Source organism: Catharus ustulatus, chromosome 1 (genome assembly GCF_009819885.2).
Source record: "Catharus ustulatus isolate bCatUst1 chromosome 1, bCatUst1.pri.v2, whole genome shotgun sequence".
Taxonomy (NCBI): Eukaryota; Metazoa; Chordata; class Aves; order Passeriformes; family Turdidae; genus Catharus; species Catharus ustulatus.
The window spans coordinates 87,557,418-87,581,374 of NC_046221.1; the positions used below are offsets into that span (position 1 = coordinate 87,557,418).

Here is a 23,957-nt window from a genome sequence, read left to right on the forward strand (position 1 = left end):
TCAGCTCCAGAAAGCTCAAAACAATCACTAGAATCTTAAGGATGGACAAAGAAAAGGGAAAAACCAGGCAGCTTTTATACATACACTTTACTCCTCTCCCTTATTAAAGACCCACTCAAAAACCTAAACTCAAAGGACCTGAAGATTTGAACAAAAAATTCCTGCTCAAAAGCCTTTTTGAACTCCCCACCCTTGTTCTTCAGCCCTAAGTACGCAGCAAATTTCAAGGTAATTTGAATCCACACATAGATTTTACAAAAGTTTTGTCATCCCTCCCACTTCAATATAGTAGGAAGCACAAAACACTGATTGCTGCTGTTGCTACAGAAGAGAAATGTTCCGATGGATGCAGGGAATGGATCTGTGTGAAAATGAATCATTCAGTTATCTGTCTAGTCTGCCTAAACCCCAATGAGTCAGGGAGCATGGATTTATGGTAAATTAAAACAGTCAGGAAATAGTGCCCTAATTACTCTTTACCTTTATTATAGCTCACCTGGAGCTTTACTACAACTTAAGCTACACTGTCCTGTGGTTTTCTTGGGAATTTAAAAGCAGTTGGATAAGTTTAAGTTGCATTAGACACAAAAAACTAGACAAGTTCACTGACAAAGTACTAGGAATAAAAAATAGCTAAGAAATTACATATATTCAAAAGGGCAATGAAAGTTGATGAGTAACATCATCAACAGAAGCCACTGAATTTGCTGCTTCTAAGAACACTGAAAGAGATTGCTGCAGTCATGATTTCTGATGCAAAATCTACCAAGAAGCCTCAATGAAAAAATCTTCCTTTCTTAGGATGCCCTGCAGACAAAGGCTGATCCCTGCCTAAAAGGCTGGCACAGGACAGTTGATTTTGGAAGTCGACAGACACTTGGAATTGTGTAAAACTGTGGTGTATCTTAAAGATGCATTTGGGTATGTAGAAAACCTACATGGCATTTTGAGGACAGGACACAGGAGACCCACAAGTGAAAGTGTGCATGTGGATGACAACAGTCAGGAAGTGTATATTTTATCAGTCCTGAACCTCCAGAAAGAAGGAACTAGACCATCAGTGTTGACCATGTTTACGTGAGTGCTGCTTATTGTTATGTGGGTGCTGTATGAGAGCTGTTCTGGCCATTCTGTGTGATTGGTCCTCATGCCCATTTTCCTATTGGGAATACATACCCAACCTCACTACAGGTTGCACTTCATTGGGACTTCAATGGGAGTGGGATAGGAGGATCACCTCCCTGGGCTTTAAATTCCACCAGATTTTGCTTCAGTGGGTCAGGAAGGAGCACTTCCCAAATCCTGAATTCCACTGGAAGTCCGTACTTTCAATTTCAAAACTTTAAAAACCATGGCTCAGTAAAAAATGCAAAACAATGTTGCAAAAAAGGTGCTTTTGTGTTTTAGTAGTGCTACACGATGTAAATTAAGCTTTCATATTATCCTAATTTTGAGGATAAAATTAACTTTCACATGGAAAAATCTCTACTGAGTCCCAGTATCTAAATACAAGAATGTTGGCATCAAATGATGGTGACTTTTCAAACTTTTCTATGTTAGCATCAATGCTTCCAATTGCTAAATTTGAACTTTCTTCATGTTTGAAAGTAATCACTGAAAAAAATTACAGTATAGAATTGAAGAGACTACTTAGCAATGTCCATGCTGAGAAGAGCATGTATTGCTGAGAACTCCCTTTGTTTTTCAAAGTACCTGAGAAACAGGTACAGACTTATGTAACTTCTGTACTAAAAATCCTTGCAATAATTCCAGTTTTTCTTTGCTTACAGGATTTTTGAACAATATCACCTGACCTTGCTAATATATTTTAGCAAGGAGGACCTTATTGAACTGATTTTCTACACTTTGAAAAAATGTTTTCCTTCTACTAATAATAGAGAAAAAAAAAAAGGCAACTTTATCTCTTAGAAAAGGTTTGGAGAACAACATAAACTTCAGGAAACAATATACCATTCAGCCAATGTGATTAATCAGTAAAAAGGTTCTATTATTTCATGGCTCTTGCTAAAATTACAAGATACTGCTGGCTCCAACTGGAAGAACCACGTGAGTACGTGAGTGAAGAGTGCAACTTTTAAAATTAAATTCTAGATAGTTATTTCCACTTGTCAAATAGAAGCACAGCAGTGATGTATTTCTTACCAGGCTGTTTAATGCACTGTTCTGAGTTCTGGAGGGGAAAGACTCGTGTTTATTTGGTACCTCTGCCTTGCCCACCTTATTTGTTAAGTCAGTGAGGGTCTTCAAAGGAAAACTTGTAACAAAATCCTAAAAATCTTTAAGCCATTGAGTAGATATTCTTTGGAAAACATGAAAGAATACACAGTTGAAAAATAATTCTCTGTGTGAATAACAGATTTGCTGAACTTCATTTCACTTTTGAGCAGTCCAGATCCAGCCCATATGTACTATAACTGCAGCAGTTCAGTACAGCTGAAAATCTGGGGAATCCCTGGAGGGATTGGGGCAATCATGAAAACCACTCTTAAAAGCAGACTTATGCAGGTTTATTTTGTTGATTCCATCATACATTTTTGTTGTAAATGTTATGTCTCCTTTACAATTTTCTGAACAAAATGCAGAATGATATTAAAGAAAGAATCAGCTCTTGAAAGTATGCAAGTCGGATAAGACATCAGATCTCTGTAGCATTAGAGAGTGTCACAGTGTTTATTCTAAGTGGAGCTTGCAGAACATGGTTGAGTGTTTATCATTTACTGACTAGAAATAATAGGTATTTGTAGTATGAGAGGTGACTAATGTATTACCTTTTCATCTGCACATGTTAAATCTGATATGACAGCACAGCATGATAATGAGTAATAACTTATTTTGAATATTCAGGACATTAAAATGTATCCTGTGTTGTCTTTCCACACACAAAAACCTACTTCAGCCTTTAATAAGATGAATGCTGTCTTTCTGAGTGAGATCAAAGAACTGGTGTGAGAACTAATTGTGACAGCTCTGTGTTGTAGATGAAAGACAGTGTTTCAAGAGCTGTCACACTTCTCCTTCACATGCCAGCTGAGGTTGGAACATCTTCACTGAAAACTTATTTACAGAAAGCCAGTGTATCACATTTTCTATAGTTCTATTGTTGTTCATTTTGCATTCAAATACAACTCGATGTTTTACCAATACTGATGCTTCAAAGAATGCAATCAAGAGAAACAAAATTCAGATTTTTTTACATGCTCATTTTCACTCAGAGTTGAAGAAGACACCAAAGTTGAAACCCAAAGATCTTGCTGACAGCAATGACACTGACCTAAGCTTGGAGAAGGGGGATTTTGCTATACAGACACAAGCTCTTACTTTACATACTTATTAATGCTCCTATTGTTAACAAAATATTCCTGTGCTGCTTTTCTCACTCATGAAAATGTACAATCACTCTGTTATATGCTATTTTAACTTAAGATGTTCTCAGTCCCTCCCATCAAGATTTTTCTTTTTCTCAGAAAATATTTAAAGAGCCACTAGTTTTGAGAAGAATCAAACCTGAATGACATTTTAAGGACAGTGCTCAGGGCACTGAACTAGAGGAATGATTGCTCTGAATGCTACGTTCTACATTGGCCAAGTCTCGATCTCCCAATGAAATTCTACCATCCAAAAAAATGTCTCACACAACAGAAGCTCTGATCTGTGCCCATGTTCTGGTACTAGCACATCATGGGTATCAGCTCTCAGGTAATTCATGTACAGATCATTGAAAACAATCTGGATACTCTCTGCTTTCCTGGTTTTTTAATAACTGTAGGAAAAATTGTTTGCACACTAGGAAGCACACTTGGGTATCTCTTTATTTGAAATTAACTTACAATCTTATCATGGGCAAAGACACTAATGGGCAGCATTGTTGGATTTAAAAAGTTATTAAAAGAGAATTTTTGGCAAAGCAGACATAAAGAATGTGCTTTTCACCAAGTTAGGAAATTCTTCAGTTGGTTTCAATTATGTAACGTCATAAACATGTAACAAGAAGCTGAGTAATGAGAAGGACTTTAGTTACTGAAATCAGTACACTTATAACAATTCCTGAAGTCTGAACATGGTACTTAACTAAGTAGTGATGGATTTGCTGTTGTAGTGCCTCTGCTAGGGATTCATCAGAATGAGTTTTAGGATTGATGAGCCTCTTTCATGGACCCTGCTGTAGGTGCCGAAGTGCCTCTTTAGGTTCTCCTTGCCTAAACATCGTTGTCTTAATCTTCATTTACAGGCAAGGCCTTGCTATTGAAGAAACTAAAGGGCCTAGATCTTTCCTCTATATCTGTATTAAATGACACTCATCTCAAAGGTAAAATTCCATATCGAAAATAATTTCCAAATAGTGCTGGTGCTGATATTCCTTTTCTTACAGAGCTTTTAAATATCTTCTGAGTACACAGTCATTCTGACTGTACCTAAGTACCAATGCCAATTGCTTTAGAGTAAAATACAAACCTCTGCAAAAAAAGGTAAAGATTGTGCATCACTATTTATACAGTGATACGGTGCAAATAGTGTTCTCTCTTCTAGCAGGGACAGTGTCATGATGTACTGGCTACCTTTTGTCAGAGACTTCAGTAACCTCAAATCAGAACATCTTTCTCAACTGTGAATACACTTATTTCTGCTGTTTGTTTTGTTGGCATTGGGTTCTGCTAATTCCATGATTCAGCTGGGTATTTAAGAGAGACTATAAACACATTCAGAGGAGATGACATTATTTCTATCTTCTCTGTTAGCTTAAGTAGTCAGACAGGTTTTCAAGATATAAACAAAAAAACTATTTCATATTAATGGAAAGTTACTGGCACAAAGAGAATGTCACATCAATTAAGTGCATGTATGTCCCAGGTAATGCAAATAGATTTTTGAGACTTTTGAGTACTTGCATCAATGCACAAAGAACATTTGGTTGAGAGTAATACTTCTTTGGCCAGCTACCTCAGCTACTCCAAAGATCTTTCCTTTACATGCTTACTGTGTTTTTTTTCCTACTGAATGCATTACATTTTCCAATTTATCATTTAGGTACCAGGTGTCTGATTCCTTGCATTCACAGCAGGAGGTAAAACACATCTAATACTTACCAGAGCTGAGGCATTTCACATGCATTCTATGAACTCATCTGTACTTCAAGAAGATACAAAGAAGAGACACAGAAAATATATGAGCTAAAGGACAATTACTGTCCTCTATCCGTCTATCTGGGAAAGAAACTCCTCAAGGAAAATTCAAAGAAAATATTCAAAATTAAACATTTAAAATATGAAAATATAAGACAAAAAGGATCTTTATGACCAAAAATACCCATAATTGTTAAGACTATGAGTATCTCTGAACACTGTGATTATCCAAAAAACAAAGAGCATATAAAAAAAATTAATAGGAACAAAAAAGTAATTAGAACATAGAAGATATAAATTCCTTTAGTGTTTCAGGATAGATGCCATTTTAGCTAGGACTGAGCAAGCTTTAATGTTATGGGCAAATGACTGTTTCTGTGAGAACTGCCAACTCTCCCTGCCCTTATCCTATTTGCCACAGACCAGCAGGGGGTTCCACAAAGACAGGATCTGGAAGTCTGAAACCTCCTTATTTGTGCTACTACGGTGCTGAATCGTTTGATGGAAAAATTCCTATTCTTCTCTCATGGCTGAATTATCACTTCACCCCAGACTGAGCTGGGCCACACTGCAGTGCTGCTGAACAGCAGAATCAATTAATAAACTCAGAGTGAAACAGTGAGTATAAATCTCTGCTTACAATACTGCAATTAAATTCCATAAGAGCTAGTAATTTTAGCATTACAGTCTGGATCAGGGTTTTTTTTTGTTTTGCCAGTGAAATGAAAATCATACAGAGTAATTTGGTCAATGTTGGTTTTTGTGGGACTTCCTCTGTGGTGGTAACAGCCATTTGTAATATGTGAAGGACCAGCAGAGAGAAATGTCTATGCACCAACCACTCGCCACCCCTACTTGTACTGCTTGACAGGAGGTAGAGGTCTCCGGAGCAGAGGAGTGAAGATAAATTTGGGATAGGGAGAAGTAATGATGTGACTTTAATGTTTGTTTTTAAATTAAATACATAAAATAAATAAAATAAATCAATTATCCCCACGTTCAGTCTGCATTTTCTATGAAAAGAATTGGCCAGTGATCACCCCTGCCTTATCTCAAGTCATGAGCTTCTCATCCTATTTTCCTACCCAATCCTTCTGTGTGAGGCAGAGTGAGTGAGCAGCTGAGTGAGTGGCTGGCCTATAGCTAACTCACCACATTTCATCTGTCAGGGTCAGACAGGCACAAAAAATTCTTGGGTTTTTTGGTGCATTTTAAGAAGAGAGATACTTGGTGATTTTAAACTCTGTAATTGTGTGCAAGTGCATGAACACACAAGCAAATCCACATTTACTACATGCCTTTTATAAGGGAATCCAAATGATGCCCCTTTAGAAAAAGAGGTGTGAAAAAACCCCAAATGCGCCCAACCAATTCAGCCTTAGGATGATAAATACAGGTTTCTGTTAACAGTGTCACTGTTGTGTGAAAATTCAGATGTCAGTGTTTGTTTCTTTGACATTTTAGACATTTTCTTCTAAAAAGAAAACATTTACAGTGATGGGTCAGATAGTGCAATATGCTACCAAAATATAACATAGGGTGTCACTGTGGTTAAAGCTGTAAAACAACACTTGGATTTTGATACAAAAGAAGAAATCTTAGGGAGAGAACAAGGGAAAGGAAAACCTACAGCTTCTTTTGTTAGCTGCTTCTCACCTGTCACCTTAAGAACTATATCCATGCACATCAAGACAACACTGCATCAACTGTGGTCATAACATTCTGGAATCTTTTTAGCAGTATAGTTTCTGTATTAGAGCAGTTGAACTCACAAAGACATGGACATAAATAACTACTTTTCAAGTTAGTTAGGTTAGAAGATGATAACTGGCAAGTCATCAGAAATACCATTATAGGTCTCCATTTCTATTTGCAGTATTTAGAGTACTTCTGTAACATGATCAAAAAGCATTGAAAATAGGTGTTAGATATTATTCAAGTGGCAGAACTCTGACTTGGGATATTGTTTAGCCATCTCTTTAAATGCAGAAAAATGTATTTGCATTCCTTCTAAGTAACACAATAAATAAAATCCTCTGGGAGAATGTATGTGCTAGCACTTCTTGATACTATTTCATTAGCACCTCTTTTTCCTACAGCAAAAGGCTGGTTTTTCTTTGAAGGATTTTTTTTTGTTAAATTTGCTTATTCAAGAGCAGTACTCTGATTCCATCAGTTTACTCTCAATTTACTGTCAATAACAAACAGCAATCAAGTATAACCTTATATGAGGACTAATTTTTGCTGTTAAGTAATAGCAATACCTCTAATACCTAACTCTAATGATTAAAAATATTTAACAATATCATTGCATTATATTTCAGATTAATTCCTAAGCAGTGGCAGCATCCCTTACTTATTCGGAAGGTAACTGAAATGTATAACTAATTTCACGATTATAAGCCACACCTGATTATAAGCTGCACTTCCAGATGTCGGCAACTGTCTTGGGTTACAATACAGAGTGTGATAAAAGGTATCTATTCTATCACCATCTGTTGAGGGTGGGGGCAGTGATCCTTATCTCAACGGCAGATATTCTGCTAATGGGCCATCCATTGAAACCAGGCGGGGCATTGTTCTTTATCTTTTCACAATCCGTCCTTCCTCCAGCGAGTCATTTTCTGCTAATGGCCCATTGAGTCCCACTGTGGGACTGATAAAATTACTGCATCCCATTGGAAGTTGCTCCGGCCAGGGGGAAGAGCCCAGCATTTCTTACCAAGATAAAACAGAGGTTTTGGGACACTAAGGTAGCCACTTTCTTCCCTGGGCTCCAGAGGAAAATCGGATTTCTCCACATCATCACTGGACCTCTGGAGGGAAACTGCACCTTCTACAGGAGCACTGCTCCAACTGAATCACATCTGTCACTGCAAGGGGACTGCAACCACCATTTAATGGGACTGCTACCAACACCCTGCCTGACAGGGTGTCAGGTTGTTTCTTTATAGTACTGTATTTCTATTTTAATTTCCCTAGAAAATAACTGTTATTCCTAATTCTCATATTTTTGCCTGAGAGCTGCTTGATTTCAAAATTATAATAATTTGGAGGGAGGGGGTTTACATTCTCCATTTCAAAGAGAAGCTCCTGCCTTTCTCAGCAGACACCTGTCCTCCAAACTAAAACAGCAACTTTTCGTTCTTTGTCCATATATAAGCTGCACCTGATTATAAGCCGCACTTTAGGTTCGGACCAAAATTTTAGTCAAAATGGTGCAGCTTATAATCGTGAAATTACTGTATATTTTCTTAAAAACATGTCCTGATTAATTACAAGCCTCATAAGAGAATACAGAGAAATTATAAAAACCTACTTCCTCTGTTTCTTTCTTTAACTACCTTGTCATACTATTTTACAGCATACTGAAGTAATTGTCTTTCCCATGTGCTTTGTTTATAAATCGTCTTTCAGTTTTCTCTATGTGAGCTTATGCAAAGACAGAGAAGGAGTAGTGGGGTGCCACATTCAGATTGCATTCACTTTCTTACAAATCCTGAAACACGTTACCTTTATTATAGATGGAGTTCTATGTTGGATCTATTTGAGAACTGAAAGGGGGGACATGCTGAAAGGCTGAAAGATTTGCCCAAATATCGAAATAAATTCTTAAATTCAGCGTTATATTGCATACACTAATACTTATTACAATAACACCTGGACCATTCAGTGAGAGCACTGGAAATTTCCTCAAACATTTTCATATTTCAAACGAAATTGTTATGGTGAAACTCAAAATATGGTCTTAAACAATACTTAAACAAATGTACAATCCTGCAAATTAAAGCACTTAAAAGATGAGCCAGCTCATGTAAGCACAATAGCAATAAATTTTGAAAAGGCAATCTATCAAACAATAATGAAAACCTCCCAGATGATCCAGCTTCATATGAGAAACAGAATATTAGTGTCAATACAGACAACCACTGCATTGGCATTTTCTGATTTTCAGATAAATCAGGACATTTTACAGAAAATCAACCTGGACAAAACAATGTCCACAGAAGCCTAAGCATGCAAATCCTTCTTCCTTTAACTGGTACTCTGCAAAGGCAGAGTGACTTGGCAAAATCAGAATGTGTTACTTCAGAGAAATTATCAACTAATGGATTAGATTTCCTTGAATACCTACCAAAAGCTGTCCAGCAAAACAGATAAACAAAATGAAGGAAAGCAAGAGAAATGCAGCCCCAAATGAAATTCCAAGAATAGATGTTCTAGAAGAAAAGGAAAACAGGTGTTAATTTCTTTGTTGAACATTTGTAACATGACATTTCTTTGTGTATAATACTGATTATAGGAAAAATTACTGTGAACAAGTGTCAACTTCCAAATATCAATACCATAGAAAACCAATTCCAACCTTCAGCCAAGTGACAGGCATTTCCCCTGCCATTTTGTCAATCCAAGAATGCTTGACCTAAATTACCTCTGACTTGCAAAGTTATTACCATGAGAAGCTAATAATTTCCACACCTATAAATACTATACGTCTATACCTGAGTACCTGCTTTCAGGTTTACCTCATATTTGACATTTTCACAGAATTAAAAATACTTCTCAACTCCTTTGAGCCTCAGCAAATATCTTACTTTATCAGACATTATATGCCAGACATATTAAGAAACATTTTGATCTGTTTTAACTGTAGTGTTATATAAAATATTTTCAGGAAAGAACGAAAAAGCATTAACACCACCAACCACTCTGATGCCATTAAAAGCATTTTGGAGAGTAATTGATGAGCTTCCCTGCCAATCATTCAGAGAACTTGTTATATATTAAGTATGAATCATCAGATTTTGGGCTGATGCACATAGCTGATGAAAAACAAACAACTGGCAATTCATAGCATATATTAATCATGAAATAATATTTCTTTAAAAAGTCATTTGAAGATCATTATTGTGTATGAATACATGTTCCACAAGATTTTCTCATTGAGATTGAAACAGTAAGCTGTACATCAGAGTATTAAAACTAGTCTCTATTCTTAGGAATTGAAAATCTCATAAGCAACAGAAGAGATGAAAGAAAAGAAAAAAAAAGAAAACAAACTAGGAAACTAAAACCAAAACCAGTTAGAAAAGAAACAAGTTTATTTTTTACATATGCATAAACAATTCCCATCATATATGTCATTCATTACTATTCAAGGAACCTTTCCTACATTTCAATATATAACTATTATTTCTCTGATATGAAGAATACCAAAAAGGGGCCTGCACACAAGAACAGCCTTATCAGTGCATCCTTTTAGAGTGCATCCTTTTAGAAGAAGAAATGAAGATGTTAGGAGAGAAACTGGAGAGTGAGGGTAATAAAATTAACATGACAGAAAGAGAACTTATGCAAAGAGTACTTAATCTCCTGGGCAACAGGCAAGAACAAAAGGTCTTTGTAGCTGTTTCACATAATCAATGATGTTATTGAGAGAGCCCAAGAATTACACAGCAAAGTGAACAGGACAAAGAGAAAAGGACTGAGGGTAATAAAAAGTGGTATCTTTAAATCCAGATTTGAGTGGTGAAAACAGGAAAAAAAACCCATAGTATTTTTGCTCCCCACACCCCATTCTTTTCTGGGAACAGCAAGACTTCTGTTTCACTTAAGCTACGACAAAATAGTTTCATGCTGATCCTAGAAAGGAAAAAGTGGGCTAAAAATGTTACAAAGGGAAGCAAAATGCTAAAAATTATGTTCCACCATCAAGTCTCATTTGAGGTAATGACCATAGGAAATGACCACAATTTATTTTTGGTCGCTGAAACATTACAGAACCAGTACAGGTCTTTACAATAAACGAACCTTGCTTGTGTTGTGTAGAGATATCAAATGCATTGCATTGATAGATTTGGGCAAAATATTTAGCCAGAGGAGCACCTGAAATTGCATAAGGCAGGTAAGTTTTTGCCTGCCTCTTCTATGCTTCAAGGAATGAGCTCATTCTGCTCTCTGCTGTACAGTCCCCTCCAGAAACCCAAACCAGACAACCCTTGACCATATCCTACACAGGGACAGTTTAAAAGTGAGGAAACAACATGAGAATTTCTCAAGCTTCAGGTAGTTCCATGTCTAAATAATTTATGATCTTAACTAAACTTGCATTTTTCTGGTTTCATTAGAAATTATCTGCTTTGAACAATTCATTTTTATCAGTGGTGTGAGACTGGAAAAAAATTATATCTATGTATATCTCATAAAAATCAGAAATTCATCGATGAAGAAAAAGATACTTAAAAATGAAGAAAATAATGTGGGTTTTTTTCTCAAATTTTTTAACTTTTAGGAAAATATGTGACTTTTGTTACATGTCCCTCAATGCAAAGAATTTTCTTAGCTTATAGATAATTGTTATTCATGTTCTGAATGACAGGACTGCAAATTCTTTTGATATGTTAAAATCACAATGAAGCCAATGCAACTGACAATCATGCAGGCTGTACTGAATTCAGACTTTTTTGGTATCTAATAATAGCTATTTATTTCTTTAAGGAATTGATACTTTCACTAAGCCATCAAAAGATTCAATAGCTATGGAGACTGTATGGCAGTTTCAATATTAAACCAATATCAGTTCAGTTTTGTAATTCCACTTGAATTTCTGGTGATTTAATACAGCAGAAAAATAGGTAGTAATTACGGTTTCTTTTCACTTATACCATCTTATATCTTACGTGCCTGCTTTCGGACAAACCTTTTAAGTATTACCTTTCCTATGAAGAAATTCAGTTGTACCTGATCAAAAATATCATGTGAAAGCCTCCTAACCATGACTGCTAGTTTGGCATGACTCAAGACAAAAAGATACAGCAGCCTCAGAGAGTGAAGCCTCGGGAAGAATCTTAACCGTGGCCTAAATACAATCCCTCACTTGAATACTACAAGAAGTATCTCCTGTTCAATGGAAATATACTTTCATCAATTCACCAGTCTACATTTCAAAGAACCCACACTACCAATTCCATATCAGTACCAATTCTGTTTGCTTAAATAAGGAATGCGGGGTTGCTGTGAATTAATAGAGATACTTCTCTCACTTGGTAAACCAAGAATTCTAGAAAGCCACTGCAGGCCCGTTCCAAGGAAATGTAATGGTAAAGATTTGCTTTCATTTTAATGCCAATGAAGACCTATTCCTCATCATACATTTCACTCCAAGATACTGTTTTCTTGATTAAATTTGTAATTACCACTTTGTGTAAAGCTTATTATTAAAACACCAATACCACTTTATTGACCCCAAAAAAATTAAAACATTAATAAATTATTTCAGCCTTGAAAAAAATGTCTTGTGATCTTGAAGATATTACTTAGTACTTGCAACTTGCTGGATGTTCTCCATCATCAAGTATCTCCAAATCTACTTTTAAGTAGCAGGTTGTGTGCCTGCACAGAAATCAATGATGTTACAGTACTGCAAAACCAAATTAATGGAATAGTGAATCAATAAAACCCAGTGACAGATTTAGTTCATCTCCATGTCTTCATTAGAGCACCATAGAGTTTTTGAAGGAAAACAAAAGTGCAGCTAGAATTCTAGTAGGAAATAACATTTGCAGCATTGGAGTATGTTTGATTTAAGTTGCATTTGTGATGACTACATACACTGGTGTTTTTTAAGCTTTTGTTGTTGTTGTTGTTGTTTTAACTTGCAGTGCTTCCAATTTTCCAGAAAAGATGCAGATGCCTGTATAATACTTTGGCTTTCTGTCTTCCATTTTTGCATCTATTAAAATAATCCACAGACCACCTGAAGCTGAATATCATTCATGTTGGTAATATATGATTTTACACTTTTGCTTTTACAATTTAATATGCAGCCCTATAAAAGGATCATAAGACACTTAACATTTGGGTAATGAAAATGACAAAGCAATTATGACAAATGACAAAGTCTTTAGCTCTGATATTAGAAATACCAGAAATACCAAGTTGGAGGATATTTTCCATAGCTGAATACAGGTCCCTAGAGTTTACTGGTATTCTGATATATTTTAATGAGCTAAACAATTGGTTTAAGCAACATAGTAAGGATAGAGCAAAATAAATATCTGACTACATGTAAGATAGATGATAAATCTAGATTAATTTTCATGACTGAAATCAAAACCAAAAAACAGATTTAAAAATCATACTGCTGGCTGGGAGTAGTTTGATCCATCTTTGGCTTGTGATATGTGGCAAACCATGAATTTCCCTGAATTAATTCCTTTACTTATCAAAATACAGTATAAGCTTGTAAAAAAGAATTTGCCATGTGTCTTAATTTCATATTTTTAATAATGCCCAAAGTCACACTCAACCATGTGCAGGATACTGCTGAATTCTTGGAAGAGTCCCTTGGTTTGTGCCTCCATTTAGAAATCGCTGGGAAACTGCTGCTGTAACATCTGAATAGAAGTCCATAAAACTTTATACATGTTATAAGTCTGTAGTATGGAAAGTCAGTTTATAAAGTCCTAACAGTTCCTTCTGGCTTTGAATTAAAATGTGAGTAAATACTACAGAACAGGACCAATCACTCAACTGTGATTATAAATACTAATCCTGAGGATTACAAGAGAAAGGACTACAAGTTAAGAATCACTGTATGACAGGGAATATGAAGGGTTTGCTTTAGAAACAATTGCTATAAAAAAAAATACCAACTTTCCACGGTGCAAACGATCAACTGCAAAATTTAATTTTATGAAGTCTAATAAAACATCCTATATTGGAATTGTCTTCCAGTTTTCAGCCTTTCTAGAATAAGTACAAATATAAATAATATCATAACATATAAATTATGATAAAAAGATTTATTCCAGAAATGGATTTCAATATTCTAAAATTAATTTTATAAATATAAACTTTATGATTATTAATACTGTTTTCATGTTTAGCATAACAGTATTAACATAGTAATACATTGAATACATTTATTTATTTGTAATCCATTTTCTCTCACTCCAATGTTCAACTGTCACGCTTGTTTTTAAATGAAAAAAGAAAAACTAAAAGGAATGAAGAATTTTTAATAATGCTTGGCATAACACTATTGACAGTGTTTAAAATTGGAAACAAGCCTAACTTTGAAAATCAGCTGAAATCCCCAGTCTTTTCTGTTCAATTTAATTCCCATGAATTAATATCTGTAAACTAAAAGTCTCAATTTTTTTACATATATTTTTTTAACTTTTTTTTTTAACACTAATGAGCAAATATACATAGGAATGAGTACACATTAAATATCACTTACTTTGGCAATACCAGAATCTGTACAACAAAAATGCAGAAGAATATGAGACAGGCACAAGTCACATAATACTTGAATGCAGGCAGAGTAGTTGCTCGATACTAGAAGAAAATAAAAACAAATGTTAAAAAAACCATTGCCAAAGCAGATGAAATAGCACTCAACTGAATTTTCAGCTTAAAAATGCACATATGTATAGGCAGTTTTTAGCCTATACATATAGTATATTTCCACTCACATATGGCTAGAGATTATCATAGTACTAATACTTCTGCTTATTGAAGAACAGTCATGTCAAATGGTTTTGCCTTGTTCCTCCACTGAACAGACTATCCCAAACTCATCATAAAAAGTTCAATTAACAAAAAATTCCCCTCCTAAAAAAATAAATCCCACAGTTATAAAAAAAGTAATATTAATTTAGACAGGAAACTTCTGAGCACAAAAAGTAGCAAAATGTAAGCTGTGCTACAGAGCATAGCTACCAACCACACTGATATTTACTGAACTTATATTATTACTTCAATTAAAATATTTTATGTCTTTGTTAAAAGGCCTCAAATGTCCACTGTTACTACTAAACACTTGATATTCTTAGGAGAGAGTCAATTTGATCTGTTTTGTCATGAGAAAAATCTATTTATCTCTAATTAGTCTGTCTAGAGACACGAGAATTAAACAATAAAATACTTATCAGAGTTGCTCTGCTATTTGAGATAGATATATCTAGGTTGAAACCAATTAAGCACTCAAAGGGAAATGATCTAAGTAGCTATTACAGTTACTTACCCTATCCTAGCCGGTTTTTTTCCAAAGGATAAAAGTTCAATATTTAATTACTAAAAAAAAAAGTCTCAAAGATTATTTTCATGCAGTGTTGGAGATGCAAACTTCAGAAAATGGGAAGTGCATGAGCTGTGCCTTCCAACTACAAGCACACAGCTGTGTCTCTCTGCTTAATGTCAACTTCTGCCTATGAAACCAGTGCACCAGACTTTACATGAATATGTAGAAAAATTCAGCAACACAACAGTTTTTTTCATTTTTGAATTGTATAACAAATTAAAAGCAATTCTTATCATGTATCTAACTGAATTACAAGGCATAAATATGTCCTTGCTTGATAGGTACCTTTGCGGCAAGTTCTGCTCTTCCACCTCTCGAATATGTTTGTGATGGTCCTGTTCAACAATTTTGAACCTTGAGCTGCTATTAAAATTTCTCAGAATTCCAATCTACTTTTAAATTTTTTTCAGTGTTTCACATTTCTCCAGGCATTTCCTAATGAAGGCCAGCACCTCACTCCTTAGGTTAAACAATTATTTTACTTTATTATCCTTCTGTACCTTCAGGTCCCATAGGGCCAGAAAAGTTTCTGTTCAAATCAAAAACAGACTTCTTACTAAGTTCTTTAAAGTCAGGAATGGACTGGTGAGTCATGAAAAGGTGGCAAAAAAAAGGTATTAAAAACCTGGGTCCAAAAATAACAATTAGCTCTTTGCTGTTCCACAGCACTCTACGTCAGGATATTAGACTTCTACTGGGAGCATTGACTCAGTCAAATAACTTAGCTCCCAAATTTTCTCCCAAGTCAATATCCAAAGTACACATGTGACGCTTTTCTTTCAAGTTCTCTTCCAGAATTCACCGGTTAGTAACATCCACAGTAAAATCTCGTGTGATCCAGTCAGTGAACCCCCAAACACTAAGCATAAGACTCCACCAAATCTTGCTGCTTCTCTCTTAGGAAGTCTTCAAAACAGGCTGAAGGAGCCTTGAAACCTTTTCCACCCTAATGCACTGTAAAGAATCTGAAAATAATTTTAGATGCTTTGAACTGAAAGATATCTACAAAAAGAACTACATATATATTCAGCCACCACATGGGACACAGAGGATACTTGCTGGACAGGGTGAGCACAGCTTGGTAATACTTCCTCTAGCCCCTTCTCATCAAATTCACCAATTTATACAGCCAGTTGTGGTCCAACCTACCTCTTACTTCCCCAAAAGACAGAGTAGCTGTTCAGCCATCAGTTGCCCTAGACTCATGAGTAAGCACAAAGAGAAAACTCCCCAGTCCTCCTGCTGAAGCTGTGTCAGTGAACAGAAATACACTCAGGGTCCACAGGGTCATAAAACAGTGAAAAGGTCTGACTTACTGAACTTATTGAAAATAACTTACTTCTTTTTCCAGAGTCTTATTATAGAAAAGAAGTGATATCCTTTGAATGTCTTCAGATTTAAGCCACTGCCTAGAAGAGAGAAGGAACATTATCATTGACATAGGAAGAAAATAGTTCTGTCCTTTTCTATTACTGAAATGCAGCCAAGTAAGAAAGTAAGTTGGAATTAAGCAAGTTCACACGTATTGCAGTGTATATGGTGAATTTCATTGAATGAAAAACAAAGCGGAGACTGAAAATCCCCTCTCCTTTTTGGTTTCCATTGCTAAAGTAAACATGAAAAAAAAGCTCAGATGAAAAATTGTTTTTCTGTTGATCATGCTTAAGGACAATCAATGGAGTTCTAACAGTGATATTCCACTCATGTCCAAAATACTGGAGTGTATCCAGTGGACAGAAGAGGACCTGAGACAAAACAGGCCTTGACAAGGTACCTTTAGGAAGGGCATTATTACAATATGCAGGAGTGGTGGGAAGGTAAGCTACATTTCACAAACTCCTACAGCAGGCAAAAATGTAACAAACATTATTAAAAGAGGTGGAAGGATTTTGTCTTTGAACTCTTTTGGTCTCCTGACCACAGCCCTGTACTACAGAGGTAGATTTCAATTTTTTTTGCTGATTATAAAACCTTCCCTTGCATTGAAACGAAAAATCTATTTTAAACTACGTGAATCTTGACAAAAGCTTGACATAACTTTTACAGAATGAGATGTTCCAATATGAAAACCTACATTTATTTTAATAGACACTCAAAAATATATAGAATGTTTAAATGTCAAGAGGGTTTGGCTGGTTGTACCTCAAGGGCACAATACAAATTTGAAAACAAAAAATTAATTAAACAGATTATTTCTGTGGACATGCAGTACTTGAGCTTGAACAATAGTAGCAGGGACTGAGATTTTTTTCCAACATTTCCAGCAATAACTTTAAATTAGGCTCTAAACTAGTAGAGTAGCTAATGCCTTCTAAATAAAAGGTAATGTCTCAACTGACAGTCTGTAATGCAAATAAGCAGCAGCAATGAACCACAGTGGAACATATACTAAATTAAAGGCCTGGGGAACAGGAGTGGACAGAGTGGAGTGTAAGCTATTAGCTTTAATTTGTGAAATGGAAAATATTTGTTTCCTTGCCTAGGAGACTGTCCCTGTTCCTGTGCAATCAGTTGCATTAAAAAAAGGGGTCTGTAAACATATTCAGTTCTCAGAATGCTTAATTCAAAAATGTATTTATTTCCCTTTTTGCTCTGCAATGGTGCCCATCTATGCCTGATCACAGTCAGGATTCTGAGAAGAAAGGGAACTGGAAGGACTGTGTACATATGCAATGATTTTGTTTTGGTTCAGCTGTAATCTACTGGAGAAAACATTCAGTTTGAGGAACATCTTTAAGTAAACTGTGAAAATGAAAAGGAAAGTTTTTTTCATTTAGCTACAAAAATTGAACAAGAAGTAACCCTCTTCCCCAAATAGTTAACTAATTTCCTGGTTTTTCTTACGATATCTGACAGGTGGATTGATTTAATTACATCAGCATACAGCTAAAAAGTTCTCTCTGCAGATCTGCTCCCAAGGGCCCAATTTGGTTACACACTTGATCGCATGTGAAGTCAGGAGTGCCATTTAGAGCACGTGCTGCCTCATACTCCACATTACAAGCTCACGTTTTCAGAAGCTTTCAGGTCTTCTTAAAAGTTCAGAAATAAACTATACTGGTTTTATGTAGCAGATGCAGAGAGGTCTGAGATGAGGGAAACAGTACAATACAAATGCAAGTGGAGACTGAGTACAGAAGAGGGAGCACAAAGTCACATAACTTTGGCTCAGACATGCGGGCTAAAAAATTCTGCCTTCAGCCTGGATCCCTGATGAGCTTGAAAATTGCCAAAGTATTTGCAGGAACCTGAGGACATGTCTCTTAGGAAACTGGGTACCAAAGTTTGGTTTAAATTCTTTTGCAATTCCAGGAACACAGACAAACATCTGAATTCTGCCTGTATCCACAGAGGTGTGTGGTTTCATAGGGCTTGTACTGCTTGACAGCGTACAGCACGGAACTATGCACAGAACATAGGAGCACCGTGCACCCTTTAACACAGCAACTCACTCACCAAAGTCCAGCTGGCTTTACTTTGGCCCCCAGTGTAGGTACATATTTAGCTAGCAGACGGCCATGCCTCCACCTCAAGTCCTACAGCAGTTTCCTAATCACCAAGGCTTGGCATGGCTTAGCTAGGGCTGCTCCTCCCCAGCCTGTGCAGGACAGGCACTTTGAGCCACAAGTGCTTTGGTCAAGATACAGGCAAAAGAAATCCATGGAGAAAGTGTGATGTTACACCCTAATGGCTAAGGCACAGAAGCTCTTTGTTCTCAACTCACTCTTGCAATAATGTTTTTTAAATTTTCTTCATTAAGTCATATTGCCATGCAATCCAAATGTTACACTGAAAACATCCAGAAATATCAGTTTTCTCATAGACTTCTTAAAAGTTTTCTCCTTGATTCACAAAACCTTTTGTTTAGTTTCACAACCATTCATTCACTGTAGTTGATAATGTTATTTTCATTTTACAGATGAAAAGTTGAGGCACAAAAATATGCACAATAATAAAGAAAACAAAAATGTGATTGGTTTTGTGTCCTAAATGTAGGAAATACTTTATTTACATTTTTTGTAAATGGTTAGCCGTCACAGAATGAAAATATTATTGAATTACCTTGCTGTCTGAGGAATCAGCACATTTTATAACTTATTCCTGAGTATTAATCAATTGAAAAATAGCTTTTAAGAGATTAATTCAGCAAATCAATACAGAGCTAGGTAGAGAATGTAGTTCTGGAAGGTGACATTCAGACTTTCTGATATATAAGTTAATTTCTTATCTTCTGCAAATTCCCACGTAATTCACAAAATGCAATGAAACTTTTTCAGAAGCCTTTTTTATCCCCAAGTTTCTCTGAATTTTATCTACTAGATAAGACAAGGATTGTCTAAAATAAAACAACATACAGTAGGGCCACACCAATATTTTAATGCTTTTATACAGATGCTTTACTTTTGACATCAAAATACCATTTTTGAAATCAGAGCAAGTGTACCTAAAGACACAAAAAACCTGCCAAAATTTATATAGCTGTTTTAGGCAGGTCTAGCATAATCAAAAGGCTTTACCCATCACATGACCTACCCTATTTCACTGTGTTCTCTCTATGACTTGTAAGTATCAACACTCTTCTAAAATTACTGAAAAAAATTTCCTAAATCCAAGTACCATTTAATAGGACTAAAAGATGACAAAAAACCAAAATGTGACATATGAACATTTAGTAATTAGGTGTAATACTCAGCTGATTAAGATTCTGAGTGACAGAAGTAGGGGAAAAAACATGTAATTCATCACAATTATTGTCCACATTTTTGAAAGGCAATTCCTTTATTTCACCAGACAAATGTAAGAAGCTTGAATACCTATTTTGGACCGGAATTGATTTCTTTCTAGCCTTATCTATTCAGCGGGAAAGAGAAAACATCATACTGCCTCCAGCTCTTCCTAGGCCACAGAAAAAAATACATAGCAGGCTGTCTCACCCAGAAATTCCAGCGTGACATCAAGATTAGCCTTTTCTAAGAAACCAACCAACTAATTGAGAGACGTTAAACTATGGTTTTAGGAAAAGTTTCTAATCCTGAGGAATTGTTTCTGTGACAATTAGGAAGCATCAGTTTTCACGTCATTCTGATTCCAGAGCCAGTCATTTCTTGTGTCTTACTTCTCTGCCCCCAGGTGAGATAAATCTGTAGTATTACAGCCATGAGTCTACAGTTACAGAGCAAACTCCCTTTGCCAGGAAGATCAAGACAAGTCAATACCTCCGTCACACCATGATTCACAGGCGCTGTCTTATTTCATATAGTAGGAAAATGTTACTTTACAGCCTATCTCCAAAATGTGCAGGGCTTCCTACGGCAGTATGAGTGACATCTTTACTGTTTTCAGACTCAACGTGCATTTGGGGGCAAAAAATATTACACACTTCCCTCTATTACAGATTTATGTCAAAGTTGGAATGGACAAAGACAACAAAGGATAGAGGATAAAGCCATACTTTTGGGCATTGATTCCATCAATGGCTTGGATCATCCTCTCATTCAGTTCTTCCTCAAATCTTCTTTTCTGTGATTTTGTTCTGAAAGGAAAAATGTGGGAAGGTAAGTCAAAAACAACAGCTATCATAAACTTGTGAATTTCTCATAAATTATTAACATTTATACTGCAATAGCATCAGGCACAATGACCCTCAAAATAAGCTTTTAAAAAACCATCATATGCTACAGTCTCATGCACAAACACACACACACTCACAAATCTAGATTTTAGCTATTAGGGAGCACTTAAATACCAACACAAGAAAATATTTCATAAAGAAACAAGAGAGCTCAAGAAATTCTGGTCTAAGGAAGGTCTTCCACACTGTTATGAATTCATGAAAAAGAATGGGAATATGCTCAAATTCATAGAGTATTCCTGTATCTTGCATTTTTTTAAAAAACATTGTCAATATTGTATGATGAGCACAATGTATTAGTGCACTAAAGTATAATAGGTAGGCCCTACCAAAATTCTGCTAACTCTTCTTTTCTTAGAAATACTTCATTATTTTTATTAAGAAAATTGCTTGAAATTAGTTTCAAGCAAATGTCATATTTTTCTATGAGCCTTGTAACTCAACTGCAATAAAAAAAGCTTCTTTACTTTTGACTGGATTCAGCATGAACCCAACAGAAGATCATCACAATGGGGTTACCTTTGCTAACATAAATTGCTGCAAATACCATCAATCCTTTCAGTAGTTGTGCTTTCCTTGAAAATGACATATCTAAAATATTGACAGATGATGTCATTATTTCTGTATTTGAAAACTTAAATCCACTGCTAACTTTAACAGCAGTGTTTTCTAAGAAGTCATTAATCAGATCTGAAATTTGATTCTTTCCTTACCAAAATATTCTTAACCTACAAATTGAACCCAGTTGAAGGTAACACGGATTTTCCTCAAGATCAAGTTTTTGGGTTATTTCTCTAAAACTGATAACCTCTTGCAGGTTTCAAATTAATACAGCAATTGTATTAGTGTACCTACAGGAACGTTAAAAACACAAGTGATTTCATGCCTATTCAATGCTAGTGAATTTAGGTAAGAAAGTGATTAAAACTTGCTTTTCACAGAAATCAATCACAGAAACAATCTAGCATAAATACATAGACAGATGAGGGGACATTGTCCAGCCACAGTTAATAGTCTTGGCAAATCCTTAGCAACATAAGACTATTGTGTAATGCATAAGATCTAAGACTTTCACAAACAGAAGCCTACAGATAGGCTTCAAACCCTAGATTTTAATATTCTAATAAAATAATGATTTTCAAAGTGCTTATGATCACTGCAGCTCTATCCTGAGAGAATGATTAACTAGCTTATCTAGAATCCGAGTCACATGCCTCTCTCACTATGGACATTAAACAACAGAAATGTAAGAAATTCCTTCCATAATATGGTATCAAGACACATTTTTTGTGCCCTCTGAATCTATTCTGGAGTAGTGTTTAGAAACACAAAAGCAAGAACACTTCTGAATCTTCAAGAACTATATTATTTCCAAATCCCACTGTCCAATGGTCTTTCACTGACTGACAGAAATTCTTTGGACATACTGTCCAAATACAAATGTGCAGTTTTAGAATTACACTCTTTTTATTAATATCCTGCATGTTCAGTCAAAACTTTTTCACCTTCTGGAACTTAGCAATATTTTAGGTAATTGCACCGTAACCACAGACAATAACAATTCAAATCTATAGAAGGTTCGTTTAAATGACTTTATGGTATTTATGATATCCCCATCTTGCCCTAGTCATCAAGGTACCAAGCAGCAGCATGAAAACTTAAAGCTATTGTGATCTTGCAAACATTTTATGCAGCAGGAGCACCATAAAGGACCACAAAATACCTTTTGGATATCTACTACTGCAAACATGCTAAAGACTTTAAAATAATAAACCACAATACAAATACAAAGCAATTAAACAAATACACAAAATGTCTCTTTTAGTACATATTATTAGCTGTTGTAGGAAAAATTACTAACAGTCCTTTCCATCTTCTCTTTTCTTACCCCTCTGTGGGCTTCCTCCCAATTTTCCTGTATATAATTTTGTTCCCACTGGAAGAGTGCCTGGTTTGTACTAGGTCACCAACATGCCAATTCAGAATAAAGCTATTTGTTATCAGGGAATGAATTTGCAATTCATAAGTAACATGTCTGCCAAATCTGTTTTCATAGCCCTTCTTTATGTAAGAGGTATCAGCACTTACATGAAAAAACAGTCTGCGTGAGCAATGGTCCCCAATATTTGAAAGCATACCAATGTCAATGTACATTCATTTATATGGACTTTCTATGAATAAGTAATTTTTTAAGATTGATTTACCTCTCTCTGCAACGCTGAAAATGATATTGCCCCATGGGAACATCCTAAAACACAAACAAACAAACAAACAAACAAACAAACGAAAAAGACTCCTATTAATTAAAATAAACTTTAATAATATTAAGTTGTTTTTAAAATAGTGTTGAAAACAGGGTGAGAAGGAGAAAAGTTTCCAGTGTAAATACTTTTAACATTTGATTAAAACTGTCTAAAAGAAAAATCCAGCTAGAAGTGAAGATGGAGTGATCTGGAATAAAACTCATCTATCAGTATAAAAACGGATAAACTAATACAACGGTCTGAATCAGAGAGTGTTTTGCTTTACCACAAAGACTTCAGTGCCACCACTGTTTGGATGTAGCCCAAACTCTTGCCAGTTTCAGCAAAAACCAATCTTAAGTGGTTTTGAAAAAAACAGACCTGAGTGGCCAAATACAGACAATGGTCATTATTTTTTAATTAATAGCAACAGCAGCCATCACAGCCACATTTATTTTGTGATTAATAGTGATGGTTGAGTACTTCCTGTAATGAACCTGTCACAATAAACATTCTGAAGCACTATATTTATTAAATAAGAATGTCTCATCGGTATAGGAATGAAACTGAATGCCATCGTTGAAAACTACCAGAATTTACCTTTACATATTCTCATTCAAGAAATAGAAGATAATGCAATGTACAAGCTGTAGATGGACAGTATTGTACCGACAGCAGTGTAACAGTGTTAATAAAATTAAAAAGAAATCTGTTCAGTGTAAAAGAAGCAACATTGAAGTATAGTACAGTAATTTCACGAATACAAGCTGCACCAATTTGACCAAAATTTTGGTGGAAACCCGGAAGTGCGGCTAATATTCCGGGGCGGCTAATCTATTAACAAAATTCTAAAA

At 35.5% G+C, this 23,957-nt stretch overlaps 1 protein-coding gene across 1 annotated transcript in view; it reads right to left on the reverse strand.

Annotated features, from left to right (window-relative positions):
• ADCY2 (adenylate cyclase 2) overlaps window positions 1–23,957 on the reverse strand; it is a 211,986-nt gene that overhangs the window by 34,699 nt on the left and 153,330 nt on the right. Inside the window, exons 11-15 of the mRNA XM_033054038.2 lie at window positions 23,065–23,108; window positions 20,681–20,761; window positions 16,568–16,637; window positions 14,386–14,483; window positions 9,277–9,361 (exon numbers count right to left, since the gene is read on the reverse strand). Coding sequence (XP_032909929.1) covers window positions 9,277–9,361; window positions 14,386–14,483; window positions 16,568–16,637; window positions 20,681–20,761; window positions 23,065–23,108 — 378 coding nt within the window. The remainder of the gene's footprint in view (window positions 1–9,276; window positions 9,362–14,385; window positions 14,484–16,567; window positions 16,638–20,680; window positions 20,762–23,064; window positions 23,109–23,957) is intronic.